The sequence below is a fragment of the Pteropus alecto genome, unplaced genomic scaffold, assembly GCF_000325575.1.
Source record: "Pteropus alecto unplaced genomic scaffold, ASM32557v1 scaffold81, whole genome shotgun sequence".
Lineage (NCBI taxonomy): Eukaryota > Metazoa > Chordata > Mammalia > Chiroptera > Pteropodidae > Pteropus > Pteropus alecto.
The window spans coordinates 5,426,758-5,453,203 of record NW_006433378.1 but is presented as its reverse complement, the minus strand read 5'-3'; the positions used below and the strand labels follow the sequence as shown (position 1 = coordinate 5,453,203).

At 32.1% G+C, this 26,446-nt stretch overlaps 1 protein-coding gene and 1 pseudogene across 1 annotated transcript in view; one reads left to right on the top strand and one right to left on the bottom strand.

Annotated features, from left to right (window-relative positions):
• RSRC1 (arginine and serine rich coiled-coil 1) overlaps positions 1-26,446 on the top strand; it is a 369,031-nt gene that overhangs the window by 82,480 nt on the left and 260,105 nt on the right. Inside the window, exon 4 of the mRNA XM_025044223.1 lies at positions 4,235-4,408. Coding sequence (XP_024899991.1) covers positions 4,235-4,408 — 174 coding nt within the window. The remainder of the gene's footprint in view (positions 1-4,234; positions 4,409-26,446) is intronic.
• Positions 8,809-8,926, bottom strand: LOC112476891 (annotated as a pseudogene).

Below are 26,446 nucleotides of genomic sequence, written 5' to 3'. Positions count from 1 at the left end.
ACCAATGGGACACTTCCCTTTTAAAGTGTCATCTGTTTCTTTAGAGTGTAGGTCCTTTTAAAAACTGCCCATTTTTATTATGGTTTTAACTGGATTTTGGTTGGGAGTGAAAGGAAATGTCTATGTTCAAATGTCATCCTGATATGGAATCCTTGTTAATTTATTCCAGATATAATTTTTAAATTTAATTTTAATTACTGTTTTATTTTATGGTAAACTATGGATCTCTACATAGAGACTATTCGAAGTATTGTATTTTTTGAAAGATAAAATATTAGGATATTTGTTTTGATTACATGTATTTAGAACTTATTAGCCAATTAAGAAACTTGACAAATTGGTTCTTGAGGATAGTAATTCATTTTATGTAGGGATGTTATAGTGATTCTTCCTATTTTATAGATATTGAAATCATTTATCTGGTATAATAGGACATCTTGCTGTCCATTTATTGCTTATATATTGTGTGTTCTAGAGTGCCACATTTTTTATCAAATGTTTCTTTGCTTATGATATATCTCCAAATTGGCTTTCGTACTCTAGAGATTTTTAGAGTGATTTATCAGAAACGTATTTATTCAAAGAATAAGGACAAATTAACATCTTAAATTTTAGTGTAGTTTCTTTGACCGTTTTTGTTTGGTCAAGGTAGGAAATCTCTTAACTCTGATTTGTTATTTTTTTCTTGATGGAGATTCTTCAAATATGTAATTTAAGTTACTTAATGAAGTAAATGGGGTTTTTCATATGTCTAGGATGTGAGTTTTACTCAAAATTGTGTAAAGTAATTCTCATGACAGCTAAGAAGTCAGCAGCTTAATTCATTTTAATCTGCGCTGTGTGGTCCTTTATAACAGCCTTGAATAACGTTCTTTTGCCTGTGTTTTCGTTTGCTGTCTTTTACCCATGTATTCTCTCCAGAGTCAATTTTTTGCTTCTTGCAGCCTATAAGCAAGATTACGAGGCCTACAACATCAGGATTAAAATAATGAACATTAAGACATTGGGCAGGGCAGGGGAGGAGTCCTGGTGGCTTATACAGTGATATTTTAAAACTCATTAATTTCTTTAAATTTGACATCATGGGTGACTTATAGATATGCTATTACTATCATAGTTCTTTGAGCCACACCAGCAACATTTATAGGAGAATATTTGAGAATGGAATGGGTTGCTTGTATGAAGACATATAGTGAATAATAAATAAGATGTTTTTGGAGGGTGGCAGACATTTGTTTTCTTTAGTGGAATCTTCGTCTTAGGGAAAACCACGAGATCTGTTTGGAGATAATTGAGTTATTTAATGAATTGGGTAAGTTGGGAAGATTAAAGTTTGGAAAAGTTGATTCTTTGGGAATGGGTGGGGCAGATAGGATTTTACAGAAGGCCTTTAATTGTAGTGTCCAGCCTTGTTATGATCACGATAGATAGAGGGATCATACTGTCTGGTTTATTTGGGACAATGCCAATTTAGGCCTGTCGTCCGTATGTTTTAGTGCCCTACTTGAGTCTCAAAAAATGCCCTTTTATTCTCCAAAGTCTTGGATCATAGGTGATATGATTTTCCTGTTAATAGCAAACTAGTGAAGGTCATGTATTTGGCTGCTGAGGGTTTTTCCGTAGAGAAGACATGAATATTTACTGAGATTATTATTTACCTCTCTATATAAAAGCAATGTATTGGAACTTGAGCAATCCTTATGCTAGCCTAAATATTTTAAAGGTCTTTCAAAATCAGAATGCTGCTCTTTAATGGATTAGCTATGGTATGGGGGAAACATATTTCATACGCTTCTGATTCAGAATTTACTCTTTCATTCAGATTAGCGCATCCCTCAGTTACTTCTTTCTCAGCGTCTGCCTCCCCCTCAAATCACTTGCCTGCTGTCTCACAGTCAGTCAGGTACTATTATGTAATCCTTACACCCAGAGAGGAAATAATTTGTTTGAGGATACCATTACATGAATAATTATTTATTTTTAACTTAATACTTCTATAGCTTTGGGTATATTAATAGCAGATACATTTCATTTTTAAGATGCAGCAAAAACATGATTTCACCAAAATTCACCTTATCTGTAACCCACAAATAGTTACATATTTTGTCCAAAAGTTTTTTTTAGTAAAAACTTTTTTAACAAAAATTTTATTTTTTAACCACTAAGAAATGAGCTTAAAGATTTTTTTTTTTAAAAGCTCTTAGAGTTTTGTTGTTAGAGTTTAAACTAACTTTTAATTTCTTTATTTTTTGTTACTCTACATTTCTACTAGCTAAGTGAAAACTAATTTCCAGAATCATATTTTGGTCTTAAACAATTTAGAACAATTAATCATATTTTGGTCTTAAACAATTTAGAACAAATTTGGTCTTAAACAATTTATACACATAATTATAGTGGCCAAGGTTATCACAATAAAAGGTCTCCATTTGAAAGCTGCCTGCCCCACATCATGGTGTCAGAATGGGACCTGGGTGGCAATATAAATAGACAAAGAAAAGGAATAGAACAGAAAGTCCAGAAATATAGCTAATTACATATAAAAATCTAGTATATAATAAAAGTGATATCACTGAAGCAAAGATAGTCTTTTAAAAAATGATTTAAGTGTAAATGCATAATGATTTGGAAGAAAAAAAAAATATACCGCACCATATACAAGAGTAAACCCCAAATGGATCACAGATCTAAATGTATAAATAAACATGTTAGACATTTGAATATTGTCACACAGATCCCACAAGATCTGTTTTTCTTTTCATTAGCAATCGTTTTCCTCTTATTTCTTCAAGTCGAATAATTTCATTTGATTTATTTTCAAGTACACAGATTTTTTTCTCTGGTGTTATCAATCTGCTTTTAGTCTCATTTAGCATAATTTTAATTTTTAGATATTATGTTTTTTAGTTATAGAATTTCTATTTTTTTATTTTCTAGTTTTTCTACTGAGATTTCTTGGCTTTATATTCAGTACAAGCATAGTTATACTTACTACTTTAAAATCCTTGCTTGCTGATTCCAACATCTGGCTCATCTCAGGGTTAGTCTTTGTTGCCTATTTTGTGCAATTGGTTCACCTTTTTCATGTTTTGTTGTATATCTAATAATTTTGGATTTCATTCTGTACATGGTGGATGTCATGTTTTGAATCCTTTGGATTCTGTTATATTCCTCTGAAGAATGTTGATTTTTTTTGTTTATTCATTTGTTTTAGCAGGAGATTAACATAGTTGAATTAAAATTGTAAAAATCCTATCTCTTTGAGGGTGGTTGTAATATTAGTTGAAGTTTTTTAATCCTAAGCTATTTGGAGTCTGTCCCTTTATATGCATGATGTAGGGTTCAGCCAGAGATTTGAATAGTGTTTACGTACAGAATTTTAGCTCCCTCTTCTGACTCTTCCAGGATTCCCTTTTCCTTTTCCTTTTGCAGTGGTTGCCCTGGGTCTTTCTTCTGGTTGTCCAGGCCAGCAGTCCTAAAGTTTTCTGTTGGAGTTTTGGCTATCCTGCATGGCACAGACTTAGGCTTGCCCTCAGAAAAGAAGCTGATAAAATGGGAAATTTTCTCATTGCTGTTTCCTTTTTCCAAGTGTTGCTTGCTATAGAATTTGCCTTCTTTTGGTCATTATCCAGTGCCTTCAGATGTTTTTTATAGTTATATGTAGGATCATCAGTCTGGTAGAGGGTTTCTTGTCAGTACTGTTAAGGCAGGATCTGAACATTTTACTTTTTTAAAGCACATTGTATATCCTACTTAATACTCTTATTTATTTAATACAAAGAATAGTTAGATTAGAGTAGAGGAATAGTTTTATTGTAACAATTAGAAATAAGAAATAAGATCAAATGTGTGTGTGTGTGTATACATACATACAAAGATTGCAGGGATAAGGAAGACCCTATCTTTGAATATTAGATTCGATATATTTATATTTGTTATCTTATCTGAGGAGACTCGAATAGTCAAGACTTGATTTGAACCTCTAAGACTTTCACTTGCAAACACTTTTTGACTAAACCTTAATTTTCAGTAAAGTTGACATGTCTCTCAAGTATCTTTTTAACTGAAAGTACTTATTCATAAAGAATCATATTTAGATGCTTGCTTCACACAGTTATTAATTATTGAATCCATAACAAAAAACCAAATCCTTTTCTTTCAGACAACTTTAAAGCGTATTTTCATTTTATAATACAAAGTATACACTATATTTAATAAAATCTACTTACTACAGGTCCCGGTCAAGACCTCGTCCACGTTCCCATAGTCGAAGCAGTGAAAGGTCCAGTCACAGAAGAACCCGTAGTCGATCTCGGGATAGAGAACGACGTAAAGTCAGAGATAAGGAGAAAAGAGAAAAGGAGAAGGATAAAGGCAAGGACAAGGAATTACACAACATCAAACGTGGGTAAGTTGAACCAAATCTTAAGCAGTGATGACTTTGATTTAATGGCTATATTCAAACTAAATTTTCGTTCTCAGAGATTTTTCTTAGGTGGAAAAAAATGAATACAAGAGAGAAAGGATAAATTAAAATAGTTATCTCAAATTTTTACCGTGTGATTTGCTATTGATTGGGCCTCTTTCAATGTAGAATGGCCATTTGGTCAATATTTAGATGTGTTTGTGTGTGTTAAAGTGAGTGTATGTGTATACGAGACCCAGAATTTACTTTTTCTGGAATAGATATTAATACCGTTATTCTAGCTCTGTCCATTTGGAGGGTGAAATCTATTCATAACTGTTTATTAAATTAGAAGATGTTAAAATAAAACAAAATATCGGTTAGTATCTTAAATTACAACTTCTTGTTTGTTTTATTCAGAACTGACATTGGGGTCTTTTACTCTGTGAAGAAGTACATCTTAGAATTTATCCCCTTTTGTCAGTCTTTCAACACCTTACATATGTTCACTTTAATACTTCAGTAAAAAGTGTTTATCTTTAATATGTCAATCAGTTTTCCATGTTCAATTGAAATGCTTACCAGGATCTTAGATATATGGTTCCTTGAGATCTTGATTCTGTGAAGAATTAAGTTTGTTAAAAGATGTAGAACTCTTCTCTAATCCTTTTCCTTTCCCTATTGTCTGTGTGTTTATTTTTTATTTCTAGATTTACAGCGATATTATATAAATCTGCCTTGATCGTTGGCTTTTAAGTTTTCTTTCAAATGATAAATTTGTGGTGGATTTTGGAAGAAGATAACATTAATATGTAACTTTCCTTTTTCTGATCACCGCACGACTGTTAATACAAATTGAGCAGTTGTGATTCTGCAGAATTCTGAGTTCTGTCCAGAAAAGTTTTATAGATTGTTGAACATTAGAGGAGATAGGGTTGGATATCTGGCTATAAGGATAGGAAGGCTCAATTAGCCAGAGTTGGTAGAATTGAATGAGGATGAGAGAGGGTATTGGGGAAATCTGTTGATAAAGGGAGAAAATTGGGGGGATGATAGATTTGAAGAGAGAATGTAAAGTAGGTTTCTGAGACTGAAAAACATGGACTATAAAAGGATGAATAAATTATATCAATCAAGGAACTACCTTGTTTCTTCCTTTTTTTTTTTTCCTTCCTTTGGATTTTTACTTTAGAGATTACATGGCTGTAAGAAGTATGACCATGATTTTAACTGATCACTAAATTTTTGCTTTCTACCTCACCAACTTTAAATTTTTTAGAATACTATTTGCACAGTTATATAAAATTGATATTACATAAAGCATTACTTTGGGGTTTTTAAAGGTAAGAAAAATGAGAATATGGTTAAAAAGTGAAGGTTAGGGGGTTTTAGGAAAGATTCCCATATGGCGGCGTTAATCCCAAAGGTCTGGGCCAGCTTTACAGGTTCGACTCTTTCATCATTCAAAGTTATGTTCAAAGGGCTGATACCTGGATGACAGGTTCACAAGACATGAATGTTGTATTTGTCATTATTTTTTACGTCTCAGCAAAGACAGTGAAGAAGTAAGGGGTTGGTTGAAGGGCCCTGGGACCGATGCCAAAAAGCCTGATTCATTCATCTCTGGTATTTTAGTGGACCATGGTTACAGGGTGGTGCTACAGCAGGATGCCCTTTCTCTTGGTTTCATGCTGAAGACACGTAAATTCATACCTTTTGGTATAACCTGAAGTCAGGATTTTTTGGGATCAGTGTATACATTTCATATAGTAGTATTTCTGTATAGATGCACCCTGCTTTGCTCCAAAAATAATTTCATTTTTTAAAAAACTTTTTGTGTTTATTTCCTAAACCTGATTTTTAAGCTATTTAGGGTAGAAAATGTATCTTATACTCTTTTGTATCACTCAGTGTACCTAATGTACATTTCATTGTTCATAAATTTTTATTGGTTATTGATCAGATATGCTCATTCATTCATTTGTTCACTTGTTTAGTCAACAGTATTTAAATGCCTTTTATTTGTCAACTGCTATGTTAGGTAATAAGAACATAATGGTAGACCAGTTCTACTTGGGGATTTCACGCAAGTGGCAAGAATAAGCACATATAGAAGGGAAGATGTGTAAAGTGAAATCAAATGAATGTTTCAATAAGAAGCTTTGGAAACATCGTATGAGTTAGGATGCTTTGGCCATATATAACAAACCTAACTAACAGTAGCTTAAACCAGAGACAGCAGAGTTTTTTGTAGAGGGCTAGATAGTAAATAATTTAGGCTTTCTGGGCTATATTTCTCTGTTACAACTACTGAACTCTACCCTTTTAGCATGAAAGCAGCTATAGATTATACTAAACAAACAGCATGGCTGTGTTCCAGTAAAACTTTATTTACAAAAATAGGCAGTTGGCCAGATTTGGCCCAAGGGTTGTAGTTTGTCAACATCTGGCTTAAGCCATAAATACATTTATTGCTAATGTAACAAACAGTTTGGAGGTAAACAAACCCGGGCCCTTATTCTTGCAACAGGCCAGTCTCCATATGTTGACTTTCATTTTCAATCTTGACACATTCTGATTGAAAGAAATTTCCATGAACATTAAGTTGGTTGATCTAGACTAGTCAACATGTCAGGGAGGGGCTGTCAGAAGAGATGTTTATACATCGAACGAAGAAAGAGACAGGAAAGAATGTTGCATGCAAAATGAACTTCATATGGAAAGAAAGACTTGGAAGCAAGCAAGGTGGGAATGACATATTTGAGGAACTGAAGTCTGATGGGGTTTTGTTCATAGTAGAAGAGGAATAATGATGAGAGATGATTATTCGAAACCTTAAAATTTATGTCAAGGAGTTTGGAGTTAATTCTGAAGGCAGTGAGAAGCAAGTGAAGTTTCAAGTAGAGTAATGATATGATCAGTTCTTAATGAAGTAAGAAAATGCTTTATATTTTAAATACAACGTTTTCTAAGTATCAGGAATTTTGCTAAGCAAATGACATGTATTATTGATTTTCATAATGTTATGAAATAGGTGCTTTTATTATCCTATTTCTGTAGATGAAGGTTTGTGATCATAGAGCTGGTAAATGACAGTTAGGCTTCTAATTCAAATTCACTGACTACAGCACCTTGACTCCTTAACAGTACAAAATTCTCAAATCTGTAGGAATGTGTAATTATTGATGATGAGATATAGTGTTTGAGATCAAGTGACATACTATGCTTAAACTTTCCTAGAAAATAGCTAAAACAAATCGAAAGGATTTTCTGTGCCTTATTTTTCTCTGATCAGGACAGAAATCTATCTTTAATAGATGATTCAATTTTTCCTCCCTTTCTCTTCCTTTCTTACTTTCTTACATCAGGATCTCATCTGTTTACTTAGAATTATATTTAATTTTATTTAATAAACCCACAAAAATTTCTAGGCCTTAGAGTTAAATTTATTTCTATGATAGTTTCATTAGCTATCTCTTTCCAGATGGTTTAAAAAAAAAAAAAAGGAACATGAGTTACAAAGTAAAAACGATTCACAATTTAGTTAGGACTTGGATTTTACTTCATTATAATTGTGCAACCCAGTGATAAGTATTTTAGCTTGTGCTAAATAACCTAGATGCTTCCTCGCATAGGAGAAAACCCATGTGCATCTGGTTCTTCGTGTATAACAACCTTTGTATTTATCAACCAGTTTGAAAATATCAATTTTATACAAATATTGATGGAACATAAAGCATATATTTATGAAGTACAAAGCAAGGAGAATAACTACAATAATGGTAAAAGAGTATTTTATAAATTGGGAAAAATAAAAATAGGAGAGGAAGGAATTAATGAGAAAGAGCTTTTTGATTAGACTTTTGAAAAAAAAGATGAAATTAGATAATTTTGAAAAACCTTTTTTAAATAGCAAATCAAGTTACAGTTAAATGATTATAATGAGAATTGGTCTTTTAATATCATAAGTGGATCTATTTATTTTATTAATTTGCTGAATAAGAGAGACCTAATGTAAACTAGAAAGAGTTTCAGGAGTTTGTAGGTAATAAAAGATGCCTTTTCTGAGAATTCTATGTGAATGATTAATATAAGAAAAACACCAACTGAGCCTTTCTTAGGTTTTATCAAGAAGGTTTAATGACTTTAATTTTTAATGTTTTGCATTTATAAAATTTGATTTCTAAGAATATTTTATCTTTAAACACTGACACAGATTTTTTTTGTTTTTATTAATTTTCCCTCCAAAATTTAAAATCTTAAATATTTATCATATCGTTAGATAATTGTATTTTATGGGGACATGTCTTCGCAATACGAAAATGAAATATTATTAATAATAGTTATTAAGTTGAAATTGGAACTTAACAGTGTTATTTTGTTAAGCAATTTTTTTTTTTTTACGCCTATAGCACCCGGTCTTCCTAGGTGGTCTCCCATCCAAGTACTAACCAGGTTGACCCTGCTTAGCTTCCGAGATAAGACAAGATCGGAAGTATTCAGGGTGACATGGCCATAGACTGACTGTTAAGCAAATTTTTGAGTCCAATATTAGAAATATGAAATTTGTCATGGCATCTCATATTTGCAACATAATTGGTTATAAACATTGTATACCCCATCTTTGTCTTTTGTGGATTATTATTGGGCCTTCTTTAGCAATGTTTTGATGAAATTTCATAAAGGGTAGTTGATTACTACAAAACATCTTTTAGAGACTTCTTTGAATAATTAGTTGTGAATAAATATGTCAGTACCACCAGTGACATTCTGCTATTTATTTTGAATTATAGAGCCATCTTCAAGAGTAGAATTAGGATGGATTTGCTTTAAATTAATTTTCAATCATGATTTAAATCACCAGCGAGGAAAATCTGGTTTAAAACAGTGATTGCCTAGTAAAATGCTTTCTTAATTTAAGTAACTTTAGGATTCATGAGGAACCTAATTTAGTATTCTTAAGCATTTTCTCCTTTATGACTTGCCTCTGTGAAGGGTTTTTACTTTTATTATTCCCTTATTAGCTTTTCAATAGATGGATACTGTTCTCAGAAATGTACCCATCAAGACTTCTGGAATATTTTGCTCAAACAGTTGAGTTTATACTTTTTTTACATAACTTTCTAAAGCTTTGTACTTTTAGAAAGAGGTAAGAATTTCCCTCTGGCCATACATATCCATATCCTGACAACTGAAATAGTTCTTTTTCATGAGTATTGGGAGGAGAGTATATTTAAACAGAATTTCTTATACTGAAATATGAATCCCACTAAATCTTCTTTAAATCTTTCTGAGAGTATGTGTAGAAGCCACTGGGATAGCAGTGAAATTGGGCTTCAAACATAGCCTACAACCTTTTTATAAAATCTTTCATTAAAAAGTTGACTATACAATGTAATTAGAAACTATATTATTTATATAACAATATTTTAAGAATGCCTTTATAGACTAAAAATGCAGAAAGCATATCAACAGAAGCAACACATACTTTTTGTTCATTGTAATTGCTACCTTTGAACATGCAGCCGTTCTGAGTAGAATATCTTTTTAAAAAGTGTGCTAAAGTGTTTAGATTCAGGGAAAGTTAAATTGAAAAACTTGCAGTTTTTGCTCATTTTAAGTCATTCACAACTTTTTCCCTTACAGGACAAGGTATTCTCTTTGAGTCTTAATTTATTCTTCCGTTAAATAGAGATAATGGTATTTAAAAAGCTGTATTAGAAGCAATGTGTGTAAGAAGTCCAGTACCACATAGTAATCATATTTTATAGATATGTTAGTTATGGCTTTGACCGTGGCAATGTCTTCAATTGTAGAGTTTCATGTAATAAATTCCTGTTGATGAGGTTTTTCTTACCTAGTGCTTGGCAGAAGATGTTGGAAGTGATTTGGGAATGCTGGACTCTGAATTTTGACAGCAGTTACATACTCTTAGAGCCTGTCGTATTTTTCCTTACCTCTTATTTCTTTATGCAGCAGGAAGTCATTTATGCTAATTTACCTCCATTTGCATATAGGTTATAGAGTTCTGTGGTGCAGAGCGTGCTTAGAACTCCTTTTAAGTGTCTGTTTGGATCAAAGCAGGGCTGTGTGATAGCTGTTGTCTGACACCAAGCTGTGTGGTGTTGTTTTCATTAAACATTTATCACACTTCGAATGTGACAGCAGGCAACTTTGTGCCAGGATAACATGTTTTCATGCAAAATTTATTGAAAAAGACGAGACTTTGTAAAGAGATCTTGTTGCCTTTCACCAGTGGCGAAGGGTAAATGTTTGGTTCGAAAGAAGTATACCTTTAACATATGTCATTGTAACATGCAAAAGAAGCTTCGTACTGTCAATTTTGTTAAGCGGGTAAATGGGTAAACAAATACATGTTATATAAGTGTGTGCGCTGGATTTTTCTTCCTTTTTAAATTATAGTTTTTATAATTTTCCTAAGAATTGAATGAATATCATAACAGCGACCTATTATGTTGTCGGACATTTTATATTGCAATGAAATTTACCACCCAATTTCCATTGTATAGATTTGAGTATTTTCCACTAGGTTATAGTTTTGTTCAACAGAAACAATCTAATTTTTTTCAAAAAGGTGAGGTCAAGAAAGTGAATCTAACATAACAAAAAGAATAATCAGCAAAAGCAGGAGACAAGGGTTTTATAAGTTCTCCTCCAGGTTACCACTTTTCTCTTATTCATTATGTCTGTACACTTTAATTATCCTGGAGTTTGCCCAATGGGCTTTGATGTGAATTATGCCTGATAGAGCACTAAATGGTATGAATTGTAGGCTTAGTCTTTGTTTTTGTGGTTGCCTGGTTTTGAAAAGCCTTGAAATGAGAGAAGGTACTTTTATTTCCTTTTTTCATTCCATAGGAAGCTGAGAAATTATAGTTGTGTGAAGAAGTTAGTGAGAGAGTGAAAGTAGTCTCATGCTGGACTTATTGGTTTAGTAAGTTTTACCATATGGACTATAAAAAATTTGGTGAAATCCTTTTCAAGATGTATTACAAAAATTATGTTGGCATTAACATTCAAGAACAAAAGGAGAGAAGAAGTGAGTTGTGGGTAATGGAAGGAACTTTGCCTTAGGAACCAGATAGAATCCACACACAAACCTTCAAATTCTCACTCATTGTGTTTTGGAGCTATTAAAGGATCATTTTTTTTAGAAAGGTAAAATTATGACTCATAAAAATATATATAAACGCAAATATAGGTATTACTTAAGTCATTAATTAATGAGGGAACCAGTAAGATGTTACAAATAGCTCAGAGGTAAAACCAAGGAGTAGACGAATATGTAGACCACCGGGAATACGGAACACAAAATTGATTAATAGATTCGAGACTGCCTTTTTCCACATGGGGGAGGGAAATCAGTTGCAACTCCACTGGACAAAATTCATTTGCTTATCTATATAAAAACAGTCATTTCCATTGCTATCAATTATCAATAATTTGTGGATTTTAAAAATATCTCAGATAAGGAAAGATGGAAAGGTCTAGATAACTTGGAAAGGCACCCTAGACAAGATACCCGGTGATATTGTCTGGTCGTCTCAATCATTTAACTTTTTTTTTCTGATAGAGTTAGTTATTCTTTTTGACCCTTATATTTATCCTTATGTGACATGGGGATAATTATCATTGAAAAGCTGTAAATACTAGAAACAGTGTATGTAAAAAGGTTGATATTATGTAGTAGGATCTCAATAAATGGTGGTTATCTTATTTTTTATTAGTAACGCGAATGTAATGATTACTGGTTTCTCAGTTATCATTCTTTTTTCATAGTTTTGTGTCTTTTTAGAGGCTATTCCCTCAGCCTGAAATACTCTTTTCCACCTCTCCTGCCAGTTCCATTTATCTATTTGGGGTAGATGTCATTTCCTTCATGAAGTATCCCTGCCTCTCACCAGTGTGCCCTGTAGTTAGTGGCCATAGTATCTGTACCTGATCTGAATAGAGAGCTTTGTAATTTTGTAATGACAAAATTTTGTAATAGTCAGATTATATAAACCTTGTCTGTCTTATTCAACATTGTATTTACTTGGATTATAACAAATACTAAAATATTTGTAGAATAAATAAATAAATGACGGTTTCTAGGTAATGAAATTCAGCTTTTAAGCTTTTAAAAATCATGACATGAATTTTTGGTATTAGGAAAATAACTGACTTTTTTTTTTTTTTTTTTTTTTTTTTTTTTTTTTTTTTTTTTTTTTTTACTATCCCATGCCTGGTTTAAGTGCACGCACACACAACATAAACATATACCATCTCCATCAAAGTCTCCAGACTACATTTTTGAAAAGTCCACATAACTTTCAGTATGTTTTTCTGTACTTTAAGTGTTATCAATTATGCTACAATTAATATTATTTAGCATCAGTTGTTTTAAAAGCTGAATGTTATTTCTTAGATTTATGTTTTAAATACCAATTAAAGTTCCAGTCCTCACTGATGACTCTTCATGCCTACTCTAATTTATTTCAGGATCTTAATTGATATCACCTTCTCTCTTGATTTGGTACATGATTACAGAACAACCCACTAGACTTAAATATATTATTCCTTAGAGATCTTTTATTAAAAGCCTTGGTGTTTGCCTTCGGTTAGGTTACATATGGCTTTTGTAAGCTAAAAATTCTGCAGTGTTGTTAGAGGAATATAAAGGGAATAAGCTGGGGTGCCAGCCATGTCTTTTCTAACTTAAAAAAAGCAGTTTCCCTAAAAGCTAAACTGTTGCTTATAATTACTCATTATAGATCTTATTTTTACCTCATTGTAAGACACCTTGAGTATCCCAGATATGAATGATACTAATCCACATGAAAGCAATCTCTTCAGTATTTTAAAAAAAATATATCTAGTTTTGTTTCTCACAGGCTTTCTTCCCAGTCTGGTGATCATTGGAGTTGCATCTCCAAAAGTGATTGGAATAAACCATCATATATGGTTGACATGTTAGACAAATCTTGGTCAGCACAAGTGAGAAGCAGAAGTAAATCTCCTTTGATTAAACAGCAAATATTGGGAAATAGATATCTACATAATAATCTGTTTTTATATCCTAATGTGGTATTAGGAGAGTTTTAAAGTGCCTGGTATAAATGTTTTTAATATTCTGGTAAATGGAGTGTGTATAGCTAGACAATAGGAATAACATACGTCTCTTTGGGCAGATGTAGTTATGGGATACCCTTTTCCACTAATGTAGAGTAAGTTGTAATACATTCCATTCATGTAAGTGTTGTTAACATATCTTAGATTTCAAGGCATCGAAAGTATATAAAAAAGAACTCCAGATAGTGTCAGTGGGGTTAATGCTTTTCATTTAGTTCTAGGAAATGGTCCTTGGGTTCTGAGGTTGCATACAACTATAGGAAGATTGGGTTGAATCTCAGCGATTGGACCTTGTGGGTATAAACACAAAGCACTTTCTAAATGCTGTTACATATGTGATGATCACTAACACAGCAGGTGCAGTTAGGGAAATATAGCAATGAGTGCTGCTGTTCTAATTCTTTCTTGAACTCCTAGAGGAAGTTTTGAAATGGCAGCCCCAGTGGATATACCAGCCTGTGACAGGCCACCTGGAGGTAGATCATGAAAATCAATTTGGTTGTCATGTTGCAGTCTTAGCTTTTTCTTGAGAAAGAGAGATTAAGGAAGGCATTCTACATTAGAAAAAGAAAATAGTATCAAAATTTAAAAAGTAATGTGTATTTGGAATAAGCCACAGGTAAAACATATATTGCAACTCCTTAGAAATTAAATCCACTCAAGAAAAATGATAAAAGACAAGAGTAGAACAAAAATATTTTTATAATTCAAAGCTGTCTAGACAAAGAAGAATACTGCTTTTGTATAAATACACACAATTGCCTAAACTTTAACAGACTATTTACTCTAAATGAAGATCTTTAAATTTCATCCATTAATCAGTAGTATTAGGTCCAGTAAATTTGCAGCTGCAAATTTAATTTGAAAAATTGTCATGACTTAAACTAAGCCCAGAGGAATTATACTGATACTATATCACAAGATACGTGCTTCTGAAACTAATAAAGCAATGTCTGCTTAAAATGTTTATCATTGATAGTGTTTTTAGAAATATTCATATACTTTTTCTGTATGTTTTTTAAGTCATACTTTTTGAGATAATTTATATGTAGTAAGATTCACTTCTTAGGTATATAATTCTGTGAGTTTTGACACACTATATTGTCCTGTAACTCTTATCACAATCAAGATATAAAGTATTTCCATCTCCCTAAAAAGTTTCTTCATCCTACATGTGCAGTCTTCTTCCCCCACTGCCAGCCCTTGTCAAATTGAAAAAGTTTTACTTTTTTCAGTATCACATAAATGGAATCATACAGCTTTTTGTATCTGGTTTCTTTCACTTAACATAATGCTTTTGAGATGAATCCAGACTGTTCATATATCAGTTTGTTTATATTATTAAGTGGTATTCTATTTTATGAATGTATCACAGATTACGAACTATTTGCCAGTTTAAGGATTAGAGAGTGTATTCTTTTAAAAAAAAAATACTATGGAAGAGTTTCTGTAATTTAGTGTTATTTCTTCTTTAAATATTTGGTAAAGTTCACAAGTGAAGCCACTTGAAGATTATTTCATGGGTTTAATTTCTCTGAGTTATATAACCAACCACATTTCTGTTTCTTTTTGTGTCAGTTTTGGTAAGTTGTATTTTTCCCCTAGGAGTTTGTTCAGTTCTTCTAAATATTCCATTTTTTTGACATAAAATCTTTAATAATATTTTATGAAGATTTTCTACATATATTATTAATTATATGGTGATAATCCTTTTCTCATTCTAATATCTATTATTTGTGCTTTCTCTTTTTTTCTTAATCATCTTGGGAATTTATCAATTTTATTAGTTTTTACAGCCAAGCAACCTTTGGTTTTGATAATTCTTCGTGTTGTGTGTTTGTTTTCAATAATTATTACTATTCTTCTAATTCTTATTTTTTCTTCTTTTAATTTCTTTGGATTTAATGCTCTCTTCATTTTTGATCATCTTGAGAAAGATGTTTAACTTATTTGTTTTGAGTTTTTCTTTTCTAATATATTAATCTAAGGTTATGAACTTCCTTTAATCATAGTTTTAAGTACATCCCATAGGTTCAGTATAGAATAATTTCATTATAATTTAGTTCAAAATATTTTCTAATTTCTATTGCAACATTTCCTTCAACTTACAAGTTGTTTAGAAGAATATTTCTTAGTTTCCAAACATATAGGGATTTTTAAGTTATCTTTGTTATGTTTAATTTTAAAGTTAGCGTATAATAAAAATTGACATTTTCGGGTGGATAGTTCTATGAATTTTAACATATATGTAGATACATGTAACTACCACCACAGTCAAGATACAGAACAGTTTCATTATTCCTTTCACCCTCAGGATCCCTCATGCTGTTCCTTTGAATTTATATTCCTGCCCATTTCTAGCACCTGGCAACCAATGATAGGCATTTTTGTTGCTAAATATTTAAAGATTATCTTTTTGAAAATATCATATGAATGCATCATAAAGCATGTACCTTTCAGACTGACTCCCCTTAGCATAATGCATTTGAGATTTATTCAAGTTGTAGCAAGCTCAACATTTTGTTCCTTTTTATTGCTGAGTAGTATTCCATTGTATTGATGTGCCACTGTTTAGCCTTTTACTTGTTGAAGGACATTTGTTGATTATGAATAAAGCTACTATAAATATTCATGTGCAGGGTTTTCTGTAAACATAAATTTCATTTCTCTCAGTAGTTAGATGAGGGATTGATGTAAAATATGATGAGTGTACATTTATCTTTATAGGAAACTGACAAACTGTATTCCAGGGTGGTTGTACTATTTCGCATTTTTACCAGCAATGTATAAGAGTTTCAGTTGCTCCACATCCTCATCAGCACTTGGCATTTTAAATATTATTTACCTCAATTATTCATGTTAATGTATATTGGTATCTCATCATGATTTTAATTTGAATTTATATTGCTAAGAATGTCGAACATCTTTTAATATACTTATTTGCAAGCCATATATCTGTTCAACTCTTTTACCTATTTTAAAATTAGGTTGTATTTTCTTAGTGGTGAGTTTTTGCAAGGTGTTTATATATTCTGCATATAAGTCCTTTGTTGACTCTGTGATTTGAAAGCGTGATGGTGAACATCTTTTCATGTGTTTATTGGTCATTTTTAAATGTTTTTCCCTTAGTATTAAATTGTAATATGTCCTTATATATTTTGAGTACAAGATCTTTGTCTGATATATGTGTTGTGAATATTTTTCCCTAATCTCTGGCTTGTATCTTTATTTTCTTAATAGTGTTATTTGCAGAGGAAAACATTTTCATTTTGATGAAATTCAGCTTATCAGTTATGTCTTTAATGTATGTTGCTTTTGGTGGCATGTCTAAGAATTCTTTGGCTAATCTCCGATCATGAAGATCTCCCACATTTTCTTCAAAAACTTTTATAGCTTTAAATTTTACATGTTTTGAGTCATATTTTGTATAAGGCATGAAGTTTAGGTTGAGATTTTTGTTTTGCATTTGGATATTCAAATATTTACTTGTTCCAAAAACAATTTGTTGAAAAGACTGTAATTTCTTTATGGAATGGCCTTTGTACTTTTGTCAAAAATCAATTGGTCATATTTATTTGGGTCTGTTTCTGGGTTTTCTATTTTGTTTCAATCATCTATTTGTTTTTCCCTTTGTCAATACCACACTATTTCGTATTTGTAATTTTATAGTAAGTGTTATTATCTGTTCCTATGGTTTCTTAAACCTTATTCATTTTTAAAAAATTATTTTAGCTATTCTAGTTCCTTCGCCTTTCCATATAAATTTTAGTATAAGTGTTCATATGTACAAAAAACTATAGCTGTATATGTACAAAAACTAATTTTAATTGGAATTGTATTAAATTTATAGATTAATTTGAAAAGAATTAACATGAACATGGTTCGATTTCCTTTATTTGCCTTTCCTTTATTTACTTTTTAGTGTACAAATTCTGGACATATTTTTTTTAGATTTCTACCTAAGTATTTCATTTTGGGGGATCTATTTTAAATGATACCATTTTTAAACTTTAAATTTCTAATTATTTATTGCTAATATATGGAAATATAACATATGTAATTGAAGTTTAATTTGTGTGTATGTGCATGCATGTGCATGTACTCTGTCTTTGTACTCTTTAACATTGCTAAATATACTTAGTTCCAGGAGTTTTTGTGGTAGATTCCTTAGGACTTGTTACATATACAATTTGTCATCTGTGGATAGGGACAGTTTATTTCTTCCTTTCCAAATTGTATACTTTTAAATTTATTTTTCTTACTTTATTGCACTGACTAGGACTTACAGTTCTATTTTCAATAGGAATGATGAGCAAGGACATTTTATTGGGAAAACATTTAATTTTTCATTATGAAGAAAGACATTGGTGCAGATTTTTTGTTGATGTCTTTTGTCATGTTGAGCAAGTTTCCTTCTATTCTTATTTTGCTAAGAGTTTATATCTTGTAATCATGAATGCTGAATTTTGTCAAATGTCTTTTCAGCATTAATTGACACAATTATGTTTTTTATCTTCCTTAGACTGTTAATATGATAGACTATATTGATTTACTTTTGAACATTGAACTAGCTTTGCATCTCTTTTTGTTTGGGTGTATTCCTTGATATATTGCTGGATTCAATTTGCTGATATTCTGTTGAGGATTTTTATGTCTATGTTCATAAAGAATATTGATCTTTAGATTTTTTTTTTTTTGGTACTCTTTGATAATACAATGAAAAATATTCTCATTTTGGGAGAGATTGTATAGAATCGCTATTTCTCATTTAAATGTTAGGTAGAATTCCCCCCAAAACCACCTGAGCATGGAGTTTTCTTTTTGGAGAAGTTTCTGTTTATGAATTGCTTTTCTTTAATACTTACTGTTTTTGTTGTTTTTTTTAAAATAGTTATTCCAATGATCTAATTTATGTTGGGTGAATTTTGGTAGTTTTTGGCTATTGAGGGATTGGTTTATTTCATCTGAGTTTTTAGTTTATATGCATAGAGTTATGTTTATTAGTTCATTAACATTCTTTTAATGTCTGTATGACCTGTAATGATTAATTCCTTTTTCATATCCTGATTTTCTTCGTAAATATTGCTAGAGCTTTCTTTTGAGTTTATTGATTTTTTCTATTGAGTTTTTCAATTTCATTGATTTCTGTTCTTTATTATTTTTCCTTTTCTTTGAATTTATTTTGCACTTGTTTATATAGTTTCTTAAGGTGAGCTTAGATTATTAATTTGAGGCCTTCTTTTCTAATATGAGCATTTAACAATATAAATTTTCTTCTAGACACTACTTTTGCTGCATCTCATAAATTCTCATATGTTTTAATATTTTACCACTTCTAAATGTTTTCTAATTTTCTTTGTGACTTCCTCTTTGACCTAGGGATTATTTAGAAGTGAAATATGTCATTTCCAAGGATTTAGAGATTTCTCTGTATCTTTCTGTTGTTGATTTCTAGTTTCATCATATGATCAGAGAACATACTTTGTATGATTTTAGTTTTTATAAATTAAGGTTTGTTTTATGACTCAAGATATGGTTTATCATTGTGAATATTCCATGTGTATTTTGTTGTTGGGCCATATGTTGTATATGAATATGTTGTATATCATTGTGAATATTCCATGTGTATTTTGTTGTTGGGCCATATGTTGCATATGTTGTATACTAGCAAGTAAATCTAATTGGTTTGTAGTGGTATTTTATTGTCTCTTCTTGCTCATTTCCATCTACTAATTATGTTGATTATTGAGAGAGAAGTATTAAAGTCTCCAGCTATGCTTCTGTTTTTCTTTTTAGTTTTTGCTTTGTGTATTTTTGAGTTCCTTTTTTTTTTTTTTTGGTGTATATACATTTAAGATTATTAGGTCTTTTTGGTGAATTGACTCTTTCATCATTATATTATGTCTCTTTATTTTTAACTTGCCTATTTCATTATTTATGTATATATATTTTTAACTTTTTTCGTAAGAATTTATTTGAACCAAACTGACAACATGCCTGGAAACAAGCTCTCAAATGCTTCATGTATATCATTATATTTGAAATCAGTTTTCTGCATACATCTTTTTTTTTTTAAATTCATTCTGACAATCACTGTCTTTTAATTGGTGTGTTTAACTTACTAAGCTTATTTTATAGTCTATGATTTCATTATTTGTAGTCATAATGAGTTCACTTCTGTTGCCTCTGAGGACAGTCTAAGATAATCTTAATCTAGTACCTACAGGGCTACTAGATTATAAATTAGTAATGAGTACTGTATTCTTTTCCCTGAAAAAATACGAGGTGTGTTACTATAGTAGATATAGTAGATAGCACATAAGACTGGTAAATTTAGGTTCTAGTTCTGGCTTTTCTACTAACATGTATATGACTTTGGGCTGGTCACTTAACATCTCTGGATTCATATTCTTTACCTATAAAATGAGAGGTATGGAGTAAATGGCCTTTGACATCTTTTTGTGGTGGAAGAAGAATAGTATAATATTCTGGGATTTAAGGCAAGGGAGGCATCTTCGGATAACCCTTAAATTATAATGATTAGGTTCCATACATTAAATTAATTACCCTAATATGTGGTCTCTACCTTTTCCACATGCAAGGACATTGGTGACTGAATGTAGCCTAGGTATTACCACCTAACAAATAACCTCCTTCCCTTCTGTCACTTGTTCATCAAATGTTTATTAAGTACTTACTGTGCCAGGCACTGACCTGGGTCTTGGAGATCCCATTGTGATCGATAACAGTTGTGCCTGACGTATGGAATATATGATCCAGTGGGGAAAATAGCAAATGGCAATTGTGAAGTCATATAAATATAAAATTTCAATAGTGATAAATGTCAAGGATAAAAGACGCATTGTGCTGTGAATGGCATATTGATAGGCAGAGGGAGATGGCATTTGACTTAAGAACAGTCAGGCAAACTTTCCTGAAGAAAGAAAGATGAATAGAAATTAGTGAGGGAAGGAAGAATATTACAGGCAGAGGAAGCATTATCAACAAAAGTCTTTAGATGGGAGAGAGAGACTGATTTAAACATCGACTGAAAGGTTGTCAGAGTAGCTAGAATGGAGAGAAGGGGGAGCACGATATGGGATATGGCCAGAGAAGCAGCTAGTGGTAGATCTGCAGGGCCTTGTAAACCTGGTTAAGAATTTTGGTCTCTATCTTAAGAGTAACAGGATGCCTTTGAAGTGTCTTAATCTGATGAGTGTCATGATCAGATTAGTGTTTTGAAAAGATCACTCCAGCTGCAGTGTGGAAAAGTGATTTCAGAGGATAAGAGTGGATACAGAGAAACCAGATAAGTAGCACAGTGGTCTAGGAGAGATGTAATAGTAGCTTGGACCAGGGATTTGGCTTTGGAGATAGAGAAGTCGATGAATTTAAGACATATTTATCTATTTAAGGATGAATCTGATTTGGTAAATAAGATGAAGATATTAAGGATAACTAGTAGTTATCTAGTTTGCATCAGAGGAATGATGGTAACACTTTTTTACTGACTAGAAGAAAATATGGTATGAGGGAGAAGATCATAAGTTTGCTTTGGACATACTGAGTTTGAGAAGCCTTTGGAACATTCAAAAAGAGAGAGAAAACAAGCAGAGGATATGTCGTTGCGAACTCAGGGGTGTTCCGGCCTGGAGTATTGGGTTTTCAATTCCTTTTATTTTTAACTCTTTAGATATTTTACTTGGAATTTGATAACTGTAGATAATTATAAAGGGGAGGCTTTAGTGACCAAAGCAGTATTTCCCATATGACAAGATTAAATCACAATGACTGCTGGATCTGACTCATGAGCCATAACAAAGATAAACGCCTTGTGCCATGGATTACTTTGGATGTTGTTTAAATGTGTCTGGCACTATTGTAGTTACTGGATATTGCAAAGATGAATAAGATATGGTCTTTGATCTCTAGAAACTTCCATCTAGTTTGGAAGTCCGACACGTAAATACATGATAACAATGGAGTGTGAATGCTGTGAGATAGGTATCCGCTATACCAGGGAAGCAGACTGGAGGGACATTTAACCTAAAATGAGCTTGTCAAGTAAGATTTTTCTAGAGGTGTTGATACCTAAGCCATCTGGAAGAACATGGAAGCAGAAGTAGGAAGGAGAGGACAAAACAAAAAAGGATTGAGGCCAGAGGGACCACAGAGTTTTTGGGAAACCACTTTTTTGGGGTTGGGAGCGAAATTACCATATTCTTGTCAGAAAATGCAGAAGGTGCCTTCTGGAAGCAAGGGGGTGACATTGAGCTTTCTTGGTTCTTTTATCTTCTTGTTTCATTTCTTTCTCTTTCTTCCTCTTCTCCCTCTCCTTTTCTCTCTCTTTCTGAATAGGTAATGTACTTATATTGTTCAAAATTGAACATTATGTAAAGGTAAATATACAGTAAAGCATCTGTTTTTCAGCTTATTCCCCATTCACCCAGTTCTTATCCCTTACCTCCCCAAAATCAGATAGCCACACTTATTATTTTCTTATATATTCTTCTAGAGTTTCTTTAAGAAAAATTATAAGCAAATACAAATTTATCTTTTTAAATTTATTTTTCATTTTGGAATCTTTAGTTAATTCTGGCTTTCAAAAATGTAAGAAGGGGTTATGAGAGGAGTTTTGACTTGATAGATTTTAAATTAGAGAAGCAGAACTAAGGCGAATGGATTGAAGACTCAGAAGTCATTCAGGAGTCTTATGGTAAGGTAGTGACAGTGGAGAAGGAAAGGATTTTATCCAATTGGATCTTGATTTTACTTAAGACTTGAGTTCAGTAACTAACCAGTTATTTAATACTAAATAATAATGTAGAGACACTGAGAGTTGAGTTTGGATGAGTTGTATGAATAAATTGTGGGGGGTGGGGGCACGAGGAAGAATGCAAACCAATGGGGCTTATCTATGAAATGAGGAAAAGAAGTTAATAGAGAAGCTAGGTGTAGTGCAATAGTTAATAGCTCTTACTCTAGAGTCTTGTAGACCTATTTTAAATCCAGCTCTTTCATTTACCATCTAAGTGATCCTGGGCAAGTCCCTTAATTTCTCTAAGCCTTGGTTTCTTTATCTGTAAAATGGCCATGATAAATATAACTACCTCCTGGGATTGCATGAAGATTAGGGGAGATAATGCATAAGGAGAGCTTTGTATCCAGGGTTCACCTAGAAAGGCTAATCATAAATCTGGTAGTCATTTGATCCTTTGCAGGAGCGAAGGTGGGAAACTAATAGAGAATGAGAAAATGGTTAAGTAAAAGTGGAAGAGAACATGAAATCTTATACATAGTTACTTTGATAATCAGCTGGTAGATGTTTGGAAATGAGTTCTTTGGGCCTCAGTCTGTTCATCTATACTATATAATAGTAAATTAAACTAAATGACGAGGTCCTTCCAGCTCTGTTCTTCTGATGCCATACCTAGCTATCTTTGAACTCTAAAACTATATTCTTTATGTTATAAATTTCAGAATAAAAACTAGTTCTTTCAGATGCTATTAATTTCTTTATTTAGTTTTATCGTATGGCAATACCCAGAGTTTTACCTCTGTTATACATTTAACTTTGTTTTCCTATGGCTTCTTAACTAATTTTGTTTTGATCATAAAAGATACTTTTTCTTTTCTTCTTTTTTTTCAATAACCACCTTGTAAAAAGACTATTGTTTGCCTTGGCTCTTTTAATCTGCCCATGAGGAATTCAAGCCGAATGATAGGGAGCTGTGAAAATCCAGTTAGTGTGAGCTGTAATCTTTTTTGCTGGCTTTAAATAGTTAGAGTACCATGCAGACACCCTGCAGATAACTGAATCAAAACATACAGTAATCACCTAAACATGGATTCTGCCTTTGCTCTTATGGAACTATAGTAGAAATCACTAATAACCATTTACTTTTCAAAAAAACATTTCGTCATGATATCAAATAAAATCAGGGTTAGATATTAAAAGCTATATTTCACAGGTAGGCGACCCAGTGTTTGTGAAAAGGATTGATTTCTGAAAATTTGATATTATCCAGCATTTATAATATCCTCTGACTATTATAGCATCAGAAAAACTTCTTTATAGAAAGAGAATATTTATAACCCTCTAATCTTTCCGTCATCTTCTACTTCAGATATCTCTAAAGGAAAACAAGAAACTGTTAAGATAATCAGGCTTTTGAACTATAATAAAAGACAAAGTATGCTGCCTCCCTTTTTTCTTATAAGAGAAACTGGTTCCATTAATGCAGTTCATTCAATTTCGGTTTCAAAATATTCTCTAATAAGTTTGTCAAATGGTGGTCTATTTTTCTAGGTTTACAGGCTGCTTTTTTTTTTTTTTAAGTTAAAAGATGGATCTCTCATCCATTAGATTCTGCATTAGAGTGATGAGAAACACAGTGTGCAGTATGCTGATGCCGCCTCCTAATTTTATTAGCTTTCCATTTTCTAATACTGCTGTTGATAATATTCTGGTGAAGTTTATAAAATAAAATAGGCTATTTGTTGAAACCAATATCCTAGTGTTGCTGGCATGATTCATGCTACATTAGGAGTTCATAAGTCATTAGTAATCTTTTATGTTCAGTGTATTGTTCTGAACAGCAAACTTGAACTCCTTTGTTTTGAAAGATTCATAGGGTCTAATCCAGAACAAAGGTTTCATAAAGTAGATGCCTTTTCTATGCTTATCGCTTTGCCTCAGGCAATTTTATAGAGCTCAACATGCCAGCCTTTCAAAATAGGGAAGCCCAATTTTCATCAAAAATATAAATTCTGAGGATTGTGGTTGCCATCCACAATCTCAATACTTAGTTTTCTGTAAACTTTTTATTATAGAAATATTCAAATATATATGCATAAAAAGTACAAGATTGGTATGATGAATCTAACCTGTCTTTCACTTCCAACAATATGCAATACACGTTCTGTTTGACATGCTCTGTATAAATAGTTTTCTATAACTATTATTATTATATTGCTGGATGTCTCCATGAAAGTTCTAAAAGCCATTGCTATTTTGGATGACTGATAATTTTAGGTATGCATTTAGATTAATTGTAGATACTATTAAGAGCTTAATTGTGTATTGTAGATAATATTAAGATAGATAATATTAAGATTGCCTCTGTTCTAAGCTGCCTACTCCTAGTCACTTCTTAAAAAGTTAACAAGCTCGTTATCATAACCAGTTTTACCTCCCAATCAGATCATTAGTATACATTCCTTTCTCTGTCTACCACCTTCTACATTTCCAAGTTAGTTCTAATATCCCCTGTAAAATTGTTTGACCTTATTGAGATCAAATAACACCACTGTTCATTATCTGGCTCCTTCTTCTTATCTTAACTTCCCTTTTTACCCAAACAAGTTTCATTCTTTCCTATGAAAATGGAAGAAGTGTTCTTATTTCTATCATTTCTGTTGTGAATCTCATTACCTCTTCTAATTGTACTTTTTCCAGTATCAGTTCCTCCCTCTACTGGGTAATTCTTAACAGCATTTTATAAAACCAAACCAAAACAAAATAATACAAAAAAACCTTAACCCTCTCTTGACCTCTTATTTCTTACAGTACTATAACATTTCTCTGCTCCTCATTTCAGCGAATTTGATTTATTTTTTTTCACTTCTTCATCTCCTGTTCACTCTTCAATACATTTGAGTTTCTGTTCTTACCACTATGTTGAAACTGCTCTTGTCTAATCATCTGTTCTTGTCAAGTGACTTCTGTTTTGCCAAATCCAGTAGATACTTCTCTTTCATCATCTTATAATTTTCCTCAACAGTTTTCAGCATAGTTGATCACTCTACCTTTAATCTTCTTCACCTGTGTCTGCTTCCTCCTCCTATTTCTTGAAATACCTTTCTTTCTTGATCTGCTACAATTCTGTGTCAATGACCATCTTTTTGCTGCTTCCTGCTTCTCCAAATGTTGAAGCAACTCAAGGCTAGTAGGTACCTGGGTCCACCATTTTTCAGTTTCTGCATTCTTTCTTCTAGGTCAGAGTTCAATAAACTTTTTCTGTGAAGGGCCAGCTTGTCAATATTTTAGGCTTTGTGGCCTAAGAGGCAAAATTGGGGCTATTATGTAGGCACTTATGAAACAAGAGAAAAAACAATTTCTGCATATTTTTGAAATTTTTATTAAATTCAAAACATAGCAGTAATTATTTCTTCTTTATATCCATCTATGTCTGAATGGAGTGATATTTCCATTGATACAGACCAAGCCATCATTTCCCACCTGATGTATAGCTTAGCTTCATAATTGATCTTCTTGCTTTTATTCTTGTCTCTCCCTCAAACCATTATCCACACAGCAACCAGAGGAATCTCTTAAAAATGTAAGTCACGTTATGCCACCCCTCTCCTTAAAGCCCTTCAGTGACTTCTTATTGAATTTTTTACCTTGGAATCAAAGTTCCATAGGCTCATGTGCTCCCCTTTACCTCCTACAACTCATTATGCTCTAGCTACACTGTTCTTTGCATCCTCTAGATCTTTGAAATTGTTGTTGCCTCTGTCTGGAATGCTTCTCCAGGATCTTTTTATATGGCTTCTCATTCTCATTATTTTGGTTCTTACTTCAAGTGTAATCTTTTTAAAGAGATCTTTCCTGAATACCCACTGTAAATTAACTGTCTCCTCATCCGATTACTCTGTACCCAGTTTGTATACTTCAGAGTACTTATTATGGTGTGTCATCAGCATGTTAGTACTTCCACCAGAATATAAGCTTTAATAGGGCAAGATCCTTGTTCATTGCTGTATTCTCAAAGCTTACAAATAGCACTTTACACATAAAAAATGCCAAAGTAAGATTTGTGCATAAATTAATTAAATGATTAAATATATGTTACTTGATTTTAAAGCTCAGGTTTCTTTTTTTAAAAAATTTTATTTATTTATTTA